The sequence below is a fragment of the Carassius gibelio genome, chromosome A6, assembly GCF_023724105.1.
Source record: "Carassius gibelio isolate Cgi1373 ecotype wild population from Czech Republic chromosome A6, carGib1.2-hapl.c, whole genome shotgun sequence".
In the NCBI taxonomy this organism is placed as follows: Eukaryota; Metazoa; Chordata; class Actinopteri; order Cypriniformes; family Cyprinidae; genus Carassius; species Carassius gibelio.
In genome coordinates this window covers 16,224,819-16,245,668 of record NC_068376.1, presented here as the reverse complement: position 1 = coordinate 16,245,668, position 20,850 = coordinate 16,224,819, and the positions used below count along the sequence as shown (strand labels likewise).

The 20,850-nt window shown below is 35.9% G+C and overlaps 1 protein-coding gene across 2 annotated transcripts in view; it reads left to right on the top strand.

Annotated features, from left to right (window-relative positions):
* The window catches only part of LOC128015534 (serine/threonine-protein kinase N2-like), a 45,895-nt gene that overhangs the window by 16,618 nt on the left and 8,427 nt on the right, over positions 1 to 20,850 (top strand). Inside the window, exons 3-15 of one of the 2 annotated variants that reach the window (XM_052599417.1) lie at positions 8,046 to 8,200; positions 11,205 to 11,328; positions 11,426 to 11,580; positions 12,527 to 12,740; positions 14,003 to 14,188; positions 14,816 to 14,925; positions 16,014 to 16,157; positions 16,259 to 16,334; positions 17,122 to 17,299; positions 17,584 to 17,695; positions 20,223 to 20,341; positions 20,444 to 20,519; positions 20,689 to 20,780. In XM_052599417.1, coding sequence (XP_052455377.1) covers positions 8,046 to 8,200; positions 11,205 to 11,328; positions 11,426 to 11,580; positions 12,527 to 12,740; positions 14,003 to 14,188; positions 14,816 to 14,925; positions 16,014 to 16,157; positions 16,259 to 16,334; positions 17,122 to 17,299; positions 17,584 to 17,695; positions 20,223 to 20,341; positions 20,444 to 20,519; positions 20,689 to 20,780 — 1,741 coding nt within the window. Of the gene's footprint in view, positions 1 to 8,045; positions 8,201 to 11,204; positions 11,329 to 11,425; positions 11,581 to 12,526; positions 12,741 to 14,002; positions 14,189 to 14,815; positions 14,926 to 16,013; positions 16,158 to 16,258; positions 16,335 to 17,121; positions 17,300 to 17,583; positions 17,702 to 20,222; positions 20,342 to 20,443; positions 20,520 to 20,688; positions 20,781 to 20,850 lie in introns of both variants that reach the window. The other variant, XM_052599416.1, reaches the window with a different exon arrangement.

The window sequence follows — 20,850 nt, the reverse complement described above, 5'->3', positions numbered from 1 at the left end:
TTTATTAAACCATTAAGTTTAATAATTGATAGGCTGTATTCGCACACGTGTTCCTTAAATACATTTAACAGTTCGCACACATTTTTATTTGCAACTGAATCGGCTGCACTGTCGAGCCCTGTGAAATATCCACCGCACACAGAACGAGCAGACAAAGAACATGCAGGCCGAGGGGAGATTTAACAATAGTTAATCGATCGCGGATGGTTTCATTATTTTGATTGGATTCAAAAATATATATATTAAACATACATTTGCATAAAGCATCCATATTTTTGTTTTTAAAACTCTTAAAAATATTAATTTAAGGTACATTTAAAACAGATAAAAATGTGCAATTAATTTGCGATTAATCACTAATTAACTTATGACAATCATGCGATTAATCTCGATTAAATATTGTAATCTATTGATAGCCTGTGTGTGTGTGTGTGTGTGTATATATATATATATATATATATATATATATATATATATATACTGTATAGAGAGAGAGAGAGAGGGGTTTTTCAGGGCCTATATAGATTATTAAAGGGGGGGTGAAATGCTATTTCATGCATACTGAGTTTTTTACACTATTAAAGAGTTGGAAAGAGTAAAACTGCTTCAAATATCTCTGTGTTGTTAACTTAGCTATCGGCGCGTAAGCACATCAAGTAAACAACGTGCGATGTTGTCAACAAACTGCACTTTCCACATGTACAGCTTAAAAAAAAAAAAAAGACGACCTAAAGTGGAACTTAGTCATTTTCCAAAACCGCGAAGCAAATATATACAGTTTCAGTAGTACATACCACATAGAGACGTCGTTGCTGATGCTGCTCTTGTTAAACCTTTTAAACCTGAGGTGTCCCACCGGCGGACGAAAAAAATTCTAAATCAAATTCCTAAGCAACCCCTGAACGAAATAACACAAAATAGGTATCATTTTAAAGCTTATAATCTCAGCTTTTTTATGAATGTCATTATTTCAACTCTTCGATCAACTCTTCGATCTACCCTAGCTGAGCAGTCCCTCTAAACCGAAGTGTACCACGGGCAGGATGCCATTCCCCCTGTGCACCAATATAACTAATCATAATTTTCAAACCACTACCTTGCTTAAACAAAGTCTGAGCTTTACAATGAATGTAGACACTTTGCTTAGCTCCAAAGTAGTGCCGAGTTATTGCTGATAAATGAAAAAAAAAAAAACATGTACTCTAATTTGTCAACAACATCATACAGCTTAGATAGTTATGTCATATGTCATTTGAAAGGTCTCATTGAGTAGAATAAAACAAGTATAATTTTGGCGGGCTTTAACCCTTTTCGCACGTGAGTTTAAAATATTCTAGCTGAGGCCCTGGCGTGAGTTTATTTTTTTTTTGACTGCCGTTATTTTAGAATTTATTGCCTTATTGTTTCCATGGCTGAATACGAGCTGTGGGATTTACAACACGCAAATTCATCATCTCCACGAGTTACTTATCTTGAGGCCACGAGTTGCTATCTTGAGACCACAAGATAGTTTTTTTTTTTTTGTTTTTTTTTTGTTTTTTGGACAAAGTGGGACAAGAGGGGCTCCGTATTATTGCTTTTTCCACAGACATCAGCGTATATTTTACAAATTTTAAATGTATGTTTTTGCTAGTACCCATGTTAGATTAAATGTCTGAAACTTTAAATAAGCATTAAATGGTTGAAAATACTGAATATGTGTGATAATTACAAGCGTTCTTATTCGGAAGCAGTTTTGTTCTTTGAAAAGTACTGTAACCGTGAGCAATTTCTAAGTTTCGGTTCCAAAAACGGTTCTGGTGCAACATGTCACCAAGCGCTGTGAGCATCCTTGCGCCGGTGTTCTGAGTATTCAGCGTTTCCCGTAAAGGATGTCACGAACCGAATAACAGACATGCCTCCCTGCCTCTTTAATTACTGAGCACATTGATTCCAATGACATGCATTCCACAGACTCGTTGCGCTGTCGCATTTTTAATTGCCGAACACATTGTTCCCCACGACTGTATGTGCACTCGCACCTTTGATAACTGTGCACATCATTTTGTGTGACTGTACATCTCACGGCAGCGCGCTGCACCTGCCGTCACTAAATTACATTATATTTGTCTCATATTGTCATTAATATACATACTGGCCTCAACTTGGACCACTAAATAAATAAACTGCTTTTGTTATGCAAGTATGAGGTTTAAATTATTTAATGTACAGGTCATTTCAAGAGTAATAAACAAAGTGATAGAAAATATTTATTTTAATGCATTTTAAACATTTAAAAATGTGGAAACCACTCATTGCATCACACCATCTCCTGACTGCATTATTATTTGTAAAATAGGGACTTTATGGAGAGTGTGTATACATGTTTATAAGTTTAACCGTTTATACTTCATTAAGGGAAATTAACTATTGTCTCAGCCCTCAAGGGACTATTTGGCCAACAAGCTTATTCCTGCTTGAAAAGCAAAACGTTATTGATAGTGTAAAAAACATCAACTTTGAAACACATGCTTATTGATGGACTAGCTTTACTCAACACTACTTACTACCTTACAGCAACGATACATTCAGCGAAGGTAAAATAGTAAAAAAAAAAACATAATAATAGTTCATTAAAATGGAACCAGAAGCCGAACCGGAAAATTAAAAAAAATACCCAACCCTACTTATGAAGATCTGTACACTGTAATATATATATATATATAAATTAAGTTGACAGTAAGTAATAAACCGTATGGAGCATTGAGTTGTTTAGTATTGTGCATTTTTCCTTACCACTATTTCTTAATAATTGTTTAATGATTTTAATGGAATCGGAATCAGAACCGGAACCGTTAGCTGGAACCAGAACCGGAAAATTTTTAAAGATTCCCAACCCTATATATAAAGCAATTTTATGTTTAGTTTTTTTCCCCCTGCTGTACCAAACCATGACATCAAGACCGAGGGATGTACCGAACCGTAATGTTTGTGCACTGTTACAGCCCTAGTGTGTAAATGTTGCATTATGCTCATGGCATTGTGGGTTATGACTTATAGTGTGACTCTTTGTGGACTTCGAGAACAATGAATGCAGACTCATAATTACAAGGCTGTATTTTTATTTATTATTATTTTTTTCTGTAACTAGTGCTACAGGGGACTTCTGTTGTTTAAAATCATGCCTTTTATTTTCTCTGAATGCTCATGGCATTTGTTAGTGTTTCACCAACTGTATGCCTTTTCTTAGTTTTATTAGCATTCACACCAACGGATGATGACTTTAATTCTAAGCACGCACTTCAGTTATTTTCCATGAAGGATTTTAATTGGCTGTGAATGTATTTATCAGTCATTACCTGGAGAGAAAGAAAAAAAAAACCTTTAAACAAAGGTCAAAGCTCCTTTTGTAATGTAGATTTCTGAGGGTGCACTCTTGTCATAAATTCATCTATTACTTTTCCTACATAATTTTTAACAAAGAATATTGGTAAAATATATATTTGGGAGTCTTAGACCTTTCCGATTAGATTAGATTTGATTGTAATATAGTATAGTCAACGTAGGCGTCGCGTATACGGGACGGGGTGACATTTAACAGGTTAAAAGTGTTAAATAATTTCTATGTGTTGCTATATTTTTGGTGTGCTTGCTTTCAAAATTAGAATATATATAGTTCTTGGTGTGAGTGGATCAAGCCCAGATATTTCTTCCAAGACTTTTTATTTGTAGTTTCTTTTTAATTTTTTTTCTGTTCAAGGTATGTTTGCTGTATATGGTGTATTTAGACACGTGTTTTATTGGTCAGGCAGAAGCAACCTGCCCATCTTCAAGAGGGGGAGTGTGATAGAGGGATTAGAGGAAAAGTAGGACAGGAAGCTTGTCTTTCCTAGCACTTAGTAGTGGGGAAACCCATGGCTTGTGTGAGACTTTTCCTGGTTCGTTACACAAATGCTTCATTGAATCACTGTACTGTTTATTTATAAATGTTATGTTATTTATGTATGTATTACTGCTATCCATTTTCAGTTTTTTCACTTATGTAGGAAATATTCAAATTGTATGTTGCTAATTGTATGTATGCTTCAAATGTGCATTGTGCTAAGATATTACTATAAATGCAGTATTAATATCAAATACAGATTGAATGTTGTTGCAAGCAAAAAATACATTTACAAGCTTTTTTTTCTAATCTGAAAATGGTCTTATAAACTGTGTCAAGATAAGGAACATTTAAATTTATTAATTCAGTGTATCAAACAGAAAGGTAAGCACTACAAACTTTTTTTTTTGTCATGCACTCATGACTCATGACAAATGCACATGCATTTTAACAGGAAATTAATGAAAGTTTTTGCTTTATTGTGCAGAATAAGTGAAATGGAATATGTAAAGTATGTATAAATGGTACAAGTGAACATCTCCAGTATTTCCATAAGACAATAGAAAAATAAGCAAACATTTATATAGGAGTATTCTGAATTCTGATACTCTGTATGTATGTGTTATAAGAAATCTGAAATAATCACTTTGCGATCAAGTACAAAGAAGGAATACATGGGAATACCCAACATGTGAATCATGCAGGGAGTTGTCCTATCCTTGGAGGAATCAATTGCATTCTTGTTTAGTCTATTTCTAACAAGGTCAAATTAAATATTTTTTCATCTGTCAAATTTAAATAACAGGCCTGCTTAATAGTCAAACCAAAGCAGTATTATCTAATTAGTCTTCATGTAGTAATGACTGCCAGTTATTTAAATGGTTTTATTTATATTTAAAAAAAAAAATTCCAACAAAATACAGAAATCTGATGCAATTGTACTTCTACGATGTGCAAATCCAGCGTTGAAATGAAAAGAACACACTTGATACACTCCGTTGCTGTCCCGGAAAAACAAACTGCATCCACTGTTCATGTTATGCTGAGTTCTTGGGGAAGCTGAACATGGTAAACTTTCCCTCACATCCAAAAATGCACTTATTTGGAGACATTCTCAAACAAAGCCTATGCAGCGCTTCCGACAATTTTGAAGCGCGTTGATGTGCGCAGTCTTGCTTTCCTCTGGTCAATGTGTGTTCATGGCCGCGTTTTTCTGGGAGAAATGCTCATATAAGGACTTTCGTTCTCGTCTATGTCATTAGATCCACGATTGAAAAAAAACACAAAACTTGTACCAACCCGGAAGTAAGATTTTCGGCACAGAAATTCTCAGTCACTCTTGGAAATTATTTTTTTTGTTTATTAATTAATTATTTAACTTTGGCCATGTTTAGCATCAGAATCCATCTTCTTTAACACTGTGAACAACTCTGAATACACGAAACACCAGTGTATCCCCCCACCCCCTTTATAGTAAAGGGATCATATGATGCGATTTCAAGTTTAAAAAAAGTGAAAATACTTTGTTTGGTCTTCCAAAAGAAGACACAACTAGAAATCAGTGATTAAGTTGTATTTATAACACTGTTCCAGAACAGTTCAAACCAAATAGTCGTGTTTGTGCAACGCATTTTATGGAGGACTGTTTCATGAACCTGGGAGAGTAGCCTTCAATGCTGGCTTTTCTAACTCACAGCCTGTATGTTTTCATATTTAAAGAATTTGCCACTGACGATTCAAATGCGAGTTTTGAACAGAGTTAGAATAGTGCTTGTCATTTCTCTGATCACAAATGCAGACATGGTTTTAGGTTAACGTGACGCAATGCAACACAACATGTAAAAACACTAAGTGATTATAATCAGTAATTATGTCGTACCCACTGGATGAAACAAATGCCTCGTTTGTAATGGTATTTATTGGATTTTTCTCATTGCGCCAGGACACAGCATCACATATGTTAAGGGGCGTAACATTTATGTTACACACACAAGGCATTCAGCCAATCCCAACGCACTGGGACAATGAGCTTTGTAAAAATCGACACATTTCAGAAGGCCGGGACATTGAGGACAGAAAATAATGTACAGTATGAGGAATATATATATATATATATATATATATATATATATATATATATATATATATATATATAAAATATTATTATTATTATTTATTTATTTTTTACTTTAAACTACATAAACCGATTTCATTACACTAAATACTCAATATAATGTTCTTTTTAACAATTTCATATAATCCCTTTAATGTTTTGCCTTTCTCCTCTATATGTTATGACAGAGTTGTCAGAAACAGGGCTTCCACTTTATCTTTGCAGGTGTATAACTTCTTGTCAGGACATGATTGGATGATTTCATCATTCTAAACCTAAGATAATCATAAAACAAGCCTGAAGTTCATGGAATGTTTGTGTATGTCTGTGTCTGTAAGTTTCAGAGAGCAAAATTACAAAAATAGCCATAGGCCATTTATGTTAACAAGTTCTAAATTGCATACATATTTTAGTAGTTTGAGTATTACTTGTTTCGGTACAGATTAAGCAACTTTAATACTGGCAATCCAGTTATGCTCCCATCTTTCAAATTTTCTCTTGAGGTGTTTTCTGCTCATTTTTGTGTTTGCTCAATCTTGTGCAAGTCTTTCAATGATGGCCAAGTTGTTCTCACAGAGAGTCTTTGAGAAACTGGCGCACTGTCACCTGAGAGAACATTTGCATTTTTCCAGCCTGCTTGAAGTCCTTCACTGAGTGTTATTATATCATTTTCATTTCTTTTTATTACACAACTCGTTATCAAAAACTCAACCAAAAAAAATATTTGGCTACACCTTGCTGCACAAGTTCTGATTTCTTAAGGTTTTTAATATTTACAATATGTGTTGAATGTACCGCAAATTTGTTTTAATAGTATTTTTTCCGTTATCACAACTCTTCATATATCATTAGGGGTTTTTTTCACCCTCTGTGTAAGCACTACCCCATTGTTTAAAAAAAGAAAGAAAGAAAAAAAAAGGGTTTTATTTTTTTTTTTCTTCTTCTTTACTTGGTCTCAACCTCAGACATCACAGACCATTCACTGACTGTCTCTTTCATATGCAACCTAGAAAATATTTTCTTAATCTAGCAAGCTCTAATCTCACTGGTTGATTTAACACAAACCATTTTAATCTGAGTTTCTTAGCTTAATGGTAATTAAACAAAATCTGAATTAACTGTATATTTCAAGTATTAGTTCAATTCCAGAATAAAGATTTCCTGATAATTTACTCACTCAAGATGTTCATGTCTTTTTTTTCTTCAGTCGTAAGGAAATTAAGGTTTTTGAGGAAAACATTCCAGGATTGTTCTCCATATAATGGACTATAATGGTGACCAACAGGCTGAAGGTCCAAATTGCAGTTTAAATGCAGCTTCAATGTGCTTTACACGATCCAGCCAAGAAATAATGGTCTTATCTAGCAAAACAATTGGTAATTATCTTATATATATATATATATATATATATATATATATATATATATATATATATATATATATATATATAATTTACTTTCTAATCACAAATGCTCATCTTGCACTAGCTTGATTTCATGCATTATGTAGTCACGTTGGAAAGGTCAAGCATGACATAGGTGGAAGTACCCACACAGTGTTTACAAAGCCAACATACAAGGCATGTCAAATGTCCTTTACAAAAAAGTTAAAACAACCATGTCAGATGATTTTGAAGTTGGAGAAAAAAGTGAGATTAAGCTAATCCTTAAATCTTTTATGTCTGCTTGTGAGTAGGTAGTTTAAGTGGCTAGAATTATATAATGTTGATTGGACTGGACCTTTTGCCATTTAGTTAAAAGCCTGGCTTTATAAGACCTTTATCTAAAGGTTTTCAAACAAAAACATAGCTTTTAGCATCATCTCCCACATTTTATTTTTCAGTGTAGCTGTTTGTGGTTTACTTTTAATAAAAATGAAAGTGTGCTAATGCTAGCTGTCCTGCGTTTAGCTTTTTCTACCTGCATTAAAGGATAATTCATGGGTTTAGTCACATTTCTCCCATATCTCCCATATGTTTAGTCACATTTCTTCAACATTCCCAGCATGCTGTATTTTTGTTTTAGTGTTTTGTTAACTCTTTGATGTCGATTTGTGTTTGTTCAATGTCAGAGTACCCACTAACCCCAGACACCCCCAAGAGCGAAGCTCGGACGTCCACCAACAGTGGCAGACTGGCTGCTCTGAAGAAACAAGCCGACATCGAGCTTAAAGTGAAACAGGGAGCGGAAAATATGATTCAGATGTATTCCAACGGCTCTTCCAAGGTAGTAGTCTGCCTTTAAAGGATCTGTGGTGTGTGGTTTGTCTAGACTAATGCTTTTGCTTCTGGTTCAAACAGTTATTAACATGGACATGGAATCTAAACTTGTTTTTTGTTTTTGTTTTTTATTACAAATCATAATTGCAAAAATAATAAGGTCCATTTCCAAACATTTCCAAAATCATTCCTACATTTTTCCATTAAGTAGCCCTTCCCCAGACTCACACCATTGGTTGAGCCAATGCAGTGTTGCGCTGTTTAGAATGTTTTGATGGCACCACGCTGCCACTGCATTTACATTTTTCAGTTAAATCAACATTAAAGTGAAAAACTTGTAACCTCTACATATTAAGGTGGAATAGGAAAAGTATTTCAAAATTCACTTCATCTTTATGTTACACTAAATACTTCTTTGCTTTAACTCCCAGAGAGGATAAGCCGTTTGATCTCTTAGATTCGTCCCAAGAAATGAAAACAGATGTTAGCAAACATGTCCTCTAAAATTGAGTGAAATCTCCTCTCCTATTTTCAAAAGAGGTAAAGGAAGCCAGACTAGACTCATTAATACACATATGCCAATGTCATGGTTGTAACCCCCAGGGTGCAGCTGACATTAAGGAGAACTGGAATAGAACAGTTCAGTTATGTTTCTCCACCCTCTCCCTCAGGAAATCAGGCTTTGGTGCTATACATGCAGTGTGTTTCAAAACATACATGTAGTATCAGTAGAATTGTTCTCATGGTTTGGCTTTGGTCTAGAGTGTCTGACCTTTTCTCTATTTTATCAAGGACGCCGCTGTTAATTAAAGAGCCTCTGTGGCTAAAATTAGCATCCAAGACTCACAAAGGAGTTTTGTTAAATCAGCAGTCTTTTTGGTGATTTAACAGAAAAACATACTTAGCATTATGGCACAGGACTTTCTTTTGACTCGAACTGATTAAGCGACACTCCTTCATTTCTGTTGGCCAATGACTGCTCTGTTTAAGAACTTCAAAGGTGCCTTTTTTGCTCCACTTGTGGTGCCAAATGAAATTGCTAACTCTGTGTCTTCCAATGCTAGGCCAAACTGGTAGTCCCTTCCCAAACTCAGTTTAGTGGTTGGACTGTTAAAAAAAAAATGTATCTGTGTTATTTTTTTACTTTTTAAAGTGGTGAGTCCTGTATGCAACTTCCAAGTTGCTTTAGATTTCCGGAGGAAAGGCCTCTGAGGTAACGTCAGCCTCTAATGGCTACTTACAGGAAGTTTAGTCCATAGAGGTTCCTGACTCGCAGTCACTAGATTTAAATAATTGGTGTGACAAGGAAACATCTCTTTACAATTCAAACACATTATGTATGGATTTGTTTAAAAAAAATGACAAAAATGTTAAGAATATGAATTAAGATTAAGGTATGAGAGGCCATGCTATAATCTATTGTGAATGTAGTTACAACTAAAGTGTGTTTGGTGCTACAGACAGCCCCTTAAAGTGTGACTCCGTTTACAATCCAGAAAGGCCTCAAGGACCATTTTTTTATAAACTGTACATTAAAAAAAAAAACTGAACATTTTTATTAAATACATTTTTAAAGTTGTCAAAAGTGACAGGTGTTTAAGGATATGTTTAAAGGAGTTTTTAGGTTACCTCAAAAGGGAACTTAGGCTACGTTCACACTGCAGGCTGAAACGACCCAATTGCGATTTGTTTTTTTGCTCCTATGCAACCTGTATCTGATCTTTTCATGACAGTCTGAACGACACAGATCCAATCTTTTCAAATGTGACCCAGGCCACTTGGGTATGTGGTCCTAAATCCGATACGTATCCGATCTTTTGAAATGCGACCTCCGTCTGAACGGCCAGGCCACATGTATCCGACCCGTACGTCATTGATACGCTACAAACGTCATAATTCTGCGTTGAAGTAGGCGGGAATGAGTAGAGCCACTCACATCAGTATCCCACCACTCCTGGCTGCGAGTCAACTCTGCACCCATATGTTTCTCTGTACCGATGTTACTAACACTGCTCTACAAAACGCCATGGCCAAAAACCTTGCTCTCCTCATTCTTTTCAATTTTCTTCTTAAAATGAGAAGATTGTAATTGTGCTGGCTCCGTTGGGAAAATAACTTTATTATTGCAAAAAGAGCTCTGCTGTTGACTACACAGTTGTTGACATCCATGTTTAACGTTAGCTACTTTCGCAAACAACGAGTGACGTCGTTCCCCGTTGAGTACTCTTCTGCGCATGCGGGTCACTTCTGGGTCATTTCACGTTTACACAGGAGATCACAGAAGGTCGCATTTGATTGGAAATGGGAATGGTCTTGCAAGAAAATCGCATTTTTTTTTAAAAATCGGAATTGAGCATTAAGCCCTGCAGTGTAAACGTAGCCTTAATGTGTTAAATAAAAAAAAATATGTGATTTAATTTTTAAATATTTAGGGCTGTACATCATTTATATCCTTCTGCTTGCTTAATCTTGTAGTGTCTGACATGCAAACAGCAAAACCATGAGTGCTGCATAGTAATCTGTTGTAAAATATATAATATATAAAGTAATCATTGCTTTGTGTACATGAAATCTTGATTCATACACTACTGTCCCAAAATTTGGAGTCTAAAAGATAATTTTAATCTTTTTTAAGAGTATCTTATGCTCACAAAGGCTTCATTTATTTGATTGAAAATATAGTACTATTGTGAAATATTACAGATTAAAACAAGTTTTATAATCTATCTAATCCTATTCTATTCACAGGATCCTTCAGAAATCACTTTAATATTGGTACTCAAGAATCATTTCTTATAATTATGTGTTGTTCAGTCTCTTTACACAAAAATATTTTTTAGGATTGTTTGATGAATAAAGGTCAAAAGAACATTTATTTGAAGGTGTAGATTTCCTTTTCTGTTTATATTTGTATATTTTATTTTATGAACTGTGGATCTGCATATAATGTGCTGCTTGTGCATATTTTATTCCTCTGTTCGTTTCTGAACCTCCAATGTCTTCATTCGTAGGACCGCAAACTGCTCGCAGCAGCTCAACAGATGCTTCAAGACAGCAAGACAAAGATAGAGTTCATTCGAATGCAGATTCTCAAAGCCAGCCAGACCAGCGAGATGAACTATGAGGACAATGACAGTATGTGGTCTAGCTGATTGCCTCTGTAATTATATCTGTGATTTGCAATTTAAATGGGCATGAGTGTGGTAATAAAACATAAATCTGATGTTTGCAGTGACTTCAAGTAAGCCTATAATCAGTCCTCTGGACCTGAGGATAGAAGAGCTCCGACATCACTTCCGGATAGAGTCTGCTGTGGCAGAAGGTGCTAAGAATGTGATGAAACTGCTGGGAACAGGGAAGGTGACGGAGAAGAAAGCTCATTCAGAGGTCGGCTCCATTTCTAAATTGTAATGATATTTATAGTCGCTTCTCATAATTTTTCTGTAAGGCATATAAACTCTTTCATGTCTATATTTATTATATCCAGGTGTTCATTTAACTATGTACTTTTAATTGCCTAAAGAGCCAAATGTTTAAAGCTTTACAGCATAATTGTGGTATGACTCGGGATGAATTAAAATTATTTAATTGTAGAATGCCTGTGGAAGTAATACTCTGTCAGTTTCCTGTCTGTTGGAATTATTTTTTTAATTTAAAATGGGATACAACACATTTCAGACCTGCTACCTGACATTAAGCAGCTTTCTTAGACCACAATAGACTAGCAGGGAAAAAAAAAAACATTCAAGCTAGTTTCACATGATAGCAGCCAATCAGAAAACAAGCCACTGAAAGAAATTTGTGTACTTCTGAATCAGTATTTGAAGATGTTCCTGTTTGCTCTCCTGGTAAAGCAAGGTTAAAACAAAATCAAAAAATAGATTGGTTAGGGCTGCACAATATTGGAGGAAAGTGATGTTGCGAAGTGTTGTTTTTCTGCGATATTGCGAATAGAAAAAAGACCATTTTCACCACATGATTTGAATAATGCTATTTTGTAAGAATTAATCAATCTAGTAGTTAATGGGATGACCATGTAGGGAAGTGCATCTGGATTAGAAAATCTACATAATTATATGAAAGCTGAGTAGTTTAAACTAAGTAATTTAAAACATTAAACACAGTATTGTACAGTAATAATTATTATTTTAACATTTTTAAATTGTTTTCTAATAATAATAATAATAGTAATAAAAACATCATCTTTAATAGTTTTTGGTGTAAGACCATTTTTCACAGAGAATTGAATCCTTGTTCTCTTAGGCAGCACTGTCACATTGAAAAAAAAATTATGTCTGTATGCAGTTGTAAACACTGTCTGACTTTCTTGCAGGCTCAAGCCCGCTTGAACGAGTCCAGTCAGAAGCTAGACCTGCTGAAGTTCTCTCTGGAGCAGAGACTCAGTGAGCTGCCCAAAAGTCACGCGAAGAGCAACCTGATTATGGAGGAGTTAGCAATGGTGTCTTCCCCAACTCTCAGTCCCCGCCAAAGCATCATGTCCAACAGCAACAAGTACAGCACTGTGGCCAAACCCGCTGCTCTGACCGGTAACAAAGCTGAATCCGTACAGTCACATAGTATTTACTGTCCCCATTTTAGATTGGTTTTAGAAATGACAGCTTGTAACAGAGTTAAAACCTATTTGTTCCATTTGAAAAATGTCCATTGAAAGTCCATTCTGCCAAAACTGTGATGCTTCAAAACGTTCATTAAGCGCTTGTAAAAGTAATCCTTATGAATTGAGGATTCGTAGCTTTTATTCAGAGAAAATACTGACCAATTCACATCAGATGTGGTCAATGGAAGCTCAAAGGTGCTTGCTTGTTGCACAAGTATGTTTGAACTGCCATTGTCCATTTTTGATGTGTTCAATGTATATACGTTGAAAGACTACACTGCGATTCACATGAATAACTTTTATGATTTCTTAATATACTTTTGAACGGTAAAGTTGTGTGGGTATTTCAGGAGCTGGACAGAATTCTTTCGGTTTTATTAAAAAAAATCTTCATTTATGTTTTGAACAAAAGCTATGGGTTTCAGATAACATGAGGGCGAGTAAATAATGACAGAACTTTCAGGTTTTGGGGAACTATCCATTTAAAGTTTGGTTAATCAACCAAGAAAAAAAAGAAAGCAAATGGATTCCACTATAAGTCTTCTTTTATTGTTAAGTGCTAGTTGATAAAAAAGCACCCCCAATTGTACTGGAGTATATAGGACAAAATCCATATGCGTACATTTTATTGATAGATGAGTGGTAGATGGCATTGGATGAAGAAAAAATTCACCTATACATGGGAGAAAATTCTGCCAGTGTTCACACAAATTTAATCTCCATGAATAGATCCATGAGAATTAATTCATTGTTTCAGTTTATAGTCTTGTTCACTGCCAATATTCACTCCCAGTGTGAATAGGCTCTGTAGGCTTTTTTCACAACACATGGTACTGTACATTCAGCCCTGTTTGAGAGGGGCAACAGCTGGCTGAGTTTAGGCATGTAAGAGCTACATTCAAATTTTTACACTGTGTCAACACACTTGGTCCCTTCCCCCACCCTTCCTTGGCTTTATCTCACACAACTTTGATCTTCACTCTGAAGGAGAATGAGAGCGCTTACTTTATAATTATAGACTCGTAGTGCATTCAATATATGGCTCTATAACCACTGTCTCTTGAAACAGACATTTACAATTGCTTGCACACTTATTATCTTGTGTTAATCAGAATAGATGTGTTTTGTGATTTACATCTCAAATTACGCAGCACTTTGGCTCTGAGTCGGGTTTCTGTTGTAAATCCACAGGCACATTAGACGTGAGGCTCATGGGCTGTCAGGACCTCCTGGAGAACGTCCCAGGTCGCTCTAAAACAGCATCTGTTCCTCTGCCCGGCTGGAGCCCCGGTGAGGCACGGTCCTCATTTATGACCCGAGGCAACAAGATCAAGTCTGGCAGCAGCCGAACCCTCTCCAAGTCAGATGATCTATCCAGTTGAGTGGCTTTATTTGTTTTAAATGCGTATTGAAAATCCAAGTTAATATCATTCCTTAAAATCTTGAATGGTTTCATTGTGAAGCAGAACAAATAGAGTAACCAAAAAAAACTAAATTTCAAAAACAATAGACTGCGTTTACAAAGTGAACCTTTTTCCATCCTCACTCATTGTCTCCGCCAAGAAATTGATTATACTTTTATTCTATACAGTGTTATTTTATATGGAATATAATAATAATAAAAAAGAATAAAGTGAATAAAATACCATTCAAGTTTGTCCGTATGATGTTTTTTATTTCTATATTTCAATTGCTATTGATTCATTGCATGATTAATAACTAAATTAATCACAATTAATAGCATATATCAACATTTGCTTAAATAATCTCCCTGTAAATTCAAAGACATGGAATCAAAGAATCTATATTTGTTTTTAGAGTATTTTTTTTTTTTTTTTTTTTTTATCATTTGCTGACAAATGTCTTTGGGTATAGTTTAATTTTCATCACAGCATTTTTAAATAATAAATCGCATGAAATCAATGTATAAAATACGAATTTCCCTAATAATCATGTTTCTGTTCTAAAGTAATAGTTAAAAGTTGTTTTACACTGTTATGACAGATGAAATCAGTGCCGTTCTGAAGCTGGACAACACAGTTGTGGGACAGACCCATTGGAAGCCAGTTAGCAACCAGTCTTGGGACCAGAAGTTCACGCTGGAACTTGACAGGGTAATGCATGAGAAATTGCATAAAACGCGCTTGTCAAACCACAGTCTTATCCCATAATCCTCTCGACACATGAGTAGATGAGCACACATATACACACATGCTCTCCATTCCAGCCTCTCTCAATTAATTTAGGATATGTTAATCCCAAATTTGACCCAGTTCTTAGTGAAACTCAGACAAGGCAGATCAGAAGTCATCGTTCATAATCTCTTCACTCTCACATATATAGTTTACTTTTTGTTTATAACATTATGTTCATAGTTCACAATCAGTATTGTTACCCAGTTTTTTTTTTTTTTTTCGGCCTATCCCGTATAATGTATCTCCATTCCTCCACATTACGAAATTGGCTTATTTTGAGTTTGCTTTGTATTCTATTTATTTTTGAGGGTTGATTACACATGTGACGGTTTAGGCTTGCTTTTGGCTATGTGACGACGTAAGCGTTTAATCTCATTGAGAGCAATGTCCCAGAGTTCTAATCAGCAGTTGTGCAATGGCAGACAGACTGAATAGACCTATAAAAGGCCTGTAAATATCAAACCATTGGCTGTGAACTAGTAATACTCCTAAGTGGTAACTGTTGATCAATAATTTAAGAAAAGCACATGAGTCAGTGCATTCTTAAATACAATTATTAACTGGCATATTAAAATTATAGTTATAAATATGTCGATCTTTTTATCTATAATTTTAAGTTTCAATTGAGTTTAACACATTTTTAAAATTTTTAACTAATATGTTGATTAATGAGGTTTTATTTTTTATTGTTTTATACTGGCACTACTAGTACTCATTATACCTTATTTGGTGATTGGAAGTACAGTTTTTCCAAGCAACTACCCATCGCTTTCTAGCATCCGTATAGCAAGGCCCTGGCAACCACTCAATACAACAATGTAATGACACTATACAGAATTTCATTAATGTTTTTAATGTTTTTTAATGTTTCATCATTTTTAATGTTTTTAAAAGAAGTTAATTATGCTCACCAAGGCTGTATTTATACACTTCAAGGTAGTGTATGTATTGTGTGTGTGTTGTATACTTAATATCAGATACTAAATGCTGTTTTACTTGACCTGTAGTCTCGTGAGCTGGAGATAGCTGTGTACTGGAGAGACTGGCGCTCGCTGTGTGCTGTTAAGTTTTTGCGGCTGGAGGACTTCCTGGACAACCAGCGTCATGGCATGTGCCTTTACCTGGAACCTCAAGGAACACTGTTTGCTGAGGTAATTTGATTTTGTCATCACAAACAGGCATGCCGTATACAAGTTTTATGGCCCTGTAGAGGATATTTTTATTGAGATTAGCTCTATCTCTTTGTATACAGGTTACATTTTTTAACCCAGTTATTGAGAGGCGACCTAAACTACAAAGGCAAAAGAAAATCTTCTCCAAACAGCAAGGTAAGGTTATGAAGTGGCAAATATGCTTCAGTGTTGAGAAGGCTTGACATGTCCACTCAAACAGATTAGATTAAGCAGCCTACTCTTGACACAATTCTTTGGTTCAATGTTGCACTGCTGTGGGGCCAGTGTTCACACAGTGAAGTCAGAATTAATTTTAACCTTCTTATTTGAACTTTTTTGAACCATTAATAACAAAGAAGGTGAAAAGCTGGTTGAGAGGCTTAAGTTTTGATTCAAAATTGTTGCCAAAGTCTCACGTGGGAGACTCAAGTCAAAAGTTTTCTGTTAGCATTTTGCTAAGCTAACAGTGCAATAATGTTTTGGGCAATCTCCAACAAATGTTTTGCCAGGAAAATTTGGTCAGGTTTTTGCATGTGATTTGTCTGTTCAGAGCAATGTGTGGGGGAAAAAAGCTACAAACAGGCTGAATGATCATGTAAATTCAGTTTCTGTCAGTTGGTGGTGCATAGAAAAGTAGCAATATGTTTATCACACTCTGCATCCTGGTGTGAACAGTCTTTCACAAATATTCAGCCATCCTGGATTTGCTTTCTCATTGAGCTTGACAAAAAGCATTCTGGGATTGCATTGTCCATGAAGGATAAATGCCATGTTGTCTCAGAATTTTGCTAAAATAAGGTATCTTATACCTTTTGGATCAGCTGTGTCTACGGTGCATTAAAAGAGCGCCGACATAAATAGCATACTGGGAACTAATATGATCTATTGTTCAGAAGTTTGCTTCTGTTTTTTTCATCTCATACATTAACCTTGTTCCTCTCAGGAAAAACATTCTTGCGTGCCCCTCAGATGAACATCAACATCGCCACCTGGGGCAGGTTGATGAGAAGAGCCATTCCGTCAGTCAATTCCTCATTCAGTCCTCAGGCGGCTGATCTGGGCTCAGCATTGAGCCCTGAAACAGTACCCATCGGCCACCCAGACGCCCACTTCCTACCCAGGTACATATGTGTAACAATTAATTCTTATTCCAGCTCATTATTCCACACAGAATCATCTCCTAGAAGAGCATTTGGTAGCTGAAAGCCCTCACATTATTCTGCAGTCTTTGATAAACAATGACTAATCTGTCTGGAAACATAATTGGTGCTCTGTATTAGATAATTCGATGACTTCACCATTCCTGCTCCGTATCCCAGCGTTCCATAATGTAGCTAATTTGTACATTTCCAGACCTCCAACTGTTTAAAAAGGAAATTTTTATGATTTATCTTCTCTCCTTCAGTGACCCCACTGTGACTAAATTAGATTTTGACAAACCAGCAACCCCTCACTCAAAACGGCACTCCATCGAAGTGGAACCTTCATCACCAGATAAGACCGCAGATGGAAAAGAGGTGCAGGTAATGGGGTGGTTGCATTAAAGGAATAGTTCACCCAGAACTGAAAGATATCATCGTTCACTCATGTTGATCCAGACCCATCAGATTTTTTTTCTTTCTGTGGAACCCAAAAGGAAAACTTTAGCTAAATATTGATACCATTCTTTTCTATACAATGAAAGGGGATGGGATGGAAATGGGGTGGAAAGCTTTGGTTGAGGAAAATATATCTTAATCGTAATTCAATGATAATCTTGGCAGCAGATTATTTAAATATACATCAAGGTGTAAGAGATTTGAGAAATGTAAGTATGCCATGCCAAGTTGTTTCATATGAAGTTTGATGTCAGTTATTTCAAGTGTTGTTGGTTCTTTATTTTAACAGATAATGTGTGAATGTTTGATAATGTGATTTATTTTAGCAATTGATAATTGCTGCTTAATTTGAATATGATAGATACATTCCAGTGGTTCTCAATTAGAGTACTGAGAACCACTAGGGGCCTTGGCAAACTTACAAGGGTGCCTCAAGATGAGTTGAAACCATTTAAAATAAGAAAAAACAAGCTTTAAAAAAGCAACTGAACAACTTTTGGATATTTCTAGAGATCCCATCTGTAATGTGCAATTTCTTTGCCTGAAGGAGTTACAGAAATTATTAAAATCCTAAAACGTATATATGCACTATTGAGAAGAAATAGTGAGAAAATTATGGACACTCCTGGTACCTGTAAATAAAGAAAGGTTGAGAACCACTGGCATATTCAATAATATAATCCCATTACATTTAAATTATATAACATTTAGTCATTTAGCAGACACTTTTATCCAAAGCTACTTACAAATGAGGACAATAGAAGCAATCAAAGCCAACATAAGGGCAATAATATGTAAGTGCTGGGACCTCAAATGTTAGAGGGTCTTTTTTCTTTTAGAAAAATGCTATATATGTGTGTTTAAGTAATCACGTGAATAAGATTATAAACAAATGCTTGTGTTTTCCCCCCCCCATCTATTCATCCCACAAAGCAATCGTATGGCTTATGACTTGGAATTTAGTGCAGAAGTAAATGGTGTCTTATTTTGGTCCTTGAAAAGTATGTTATGAAAGCCCAGGTTTCTTCCCAGGTTCCTTCAGTTCATCTGCATTTTTTGGTCTCTTGTTTCTTATTTTCCTCTCGACAATACACCATAGAGAATGGGGTAGCAAACTGACTGGCCAGCAAACTGACCAGACCTGAACCCCATAGAGAATCTTGATTCCCAGAATGGGGTTCAGGTCTGGTCAGTTTCCTGGCCAATCGAGCACACCAACACCATGGTCATTTAGCCAACTTTTGGTGCTTTTGGCAGTGTGGGCAGGTGCCAAATCCTGCTGGAAAATGAAATCAGCATTTTCAAAAAGCTGGTCGGCAGAAGGAAGCATGAAGTGCTCTAAAATTTCTTGGTAAACGGGTGCAGTGACTTTGGTTTACAAAAAAATACAACAGTCCAACACCAGCAGATGATATTGCACCCCAAATCATCACAGACTGTGGAAACTTAACACTGGACTTCAAGCAACTTGGGCTATGAGCTTCTACACCCTTCCCCCAGACTCTAGGACCTTGGTTTCCAAATACAAATACAAAACTTGCTCTCATCTGAAAAGAGTACTTTGGACCACTGGGCAATAGTCCAGTTCTTCTTCTCCTTAGTCCCAGATAAGATGCCTCTGACCTTGTCTGTGGTTCAGCAAATCCCTTGACACGTCTGTGTGGTGGCTCTTAATGCCTTGACCCCAGCCTCAAGTCTATTCCTTGTGAAGTTCACTCAAATTCTTGAATTTATTTTGCTTGACAATCCTCATAAGGCTGCGGTTCCCTCGGTTAGTTGTGCAACTTTTCCTTCCACAATTTTTCCTTCTACTCAACTTTTTGTTAACATACTTGGATACAGCACTCTGTGAACAGCCAGTTTCTTTGGCAATGAATGTTTGTGCCTTACCCTCCTTGTGAAGGGTGTCAATGATGGTCTTCTGGACAACTGTCAGATCAGCAGTCTTCCCCATGATTGTGTAGCCTAGTGAACCAAACTGAGAGACTATTTTAAAGGCTCAGGAAACCTTTGCAGTTGTTTTGAGTTGATTAGCTGATTGGCATGTCACCATATTCTAATTTGTTAAGATAGTGAATTGGTGGGTTTAGTTTAAATGTGAGCCAAAATCATCACAATTGAAAGAACCAAAGACTACTTCAGTCTGTGTGCACTGAATTTATTAAATACATGAGTTTCACAATTTGAGTTAAATTACTGAAATTAACTTTTCCACAAAATTCAAATTTATTGAGATGCACCTGTAGATCGTATGTTAAAGAACAGCTTGAACATCCTGCCCTACATGTCTTTCTTTGAGGGGCAACAATCATTCTTATGGGTTTGGAACAGTATGATGACAGAATTTTCATTTTTGTCTGAACTGTCCCTTTAAGGCAAGTATTATTAATAAGGGGAGTTCTCTTACAGTACTTAAGAGTGACTCTATAATGCCTCTCACCTACAGGATGCCCTAGCGACCTTTGACTTCCTGAACAACACAGTAGCTAAACCAGATTATAACAGTCTGGTTGAAAATGAGCAGCATGACCTGGAACTGACCGAAGTTCAACGAAAAACTGAAAGGTAGTCTGTTCCAAGTGTTTGGATGATTGACATCATGACCACATATAAACATGCATACATTAATGGTAGTCAAATGCTCAAAGTGTGCGGTCATGCCTTTAGGGAAGAAGAGGAAGTTCAATTCAGTGTGACAGACTTCAAATGTGTAGCTGTTCTGGGGCGTGGCCACTTTGGAAAGGTAAACTGAAAACTTGCTTTTACATATGCAATATGGCGAGCTCTGTAAAATGTGCAATTGCGCCATAAATGTACAGTACATTAACCATTTGTGTAATAATATTGCAGATTATCTCTGCATGCTGCCACTTTGTGATGCATACAGTTTCATCTCTTTAATTATTCAACAGGTTTTACTTGCGGAGTACAAGACCACTGGAGAAATGTTTGCTATTAAAGCTTTGAAGAAAGGTGACATTGTTGCAAGGGATGAAGTAGACAGGTAAAGGCTATCTATGTGTGTTTAAATAAAATAAATGAACAACTTATGATGATGCTTGAAGCATTTGTAG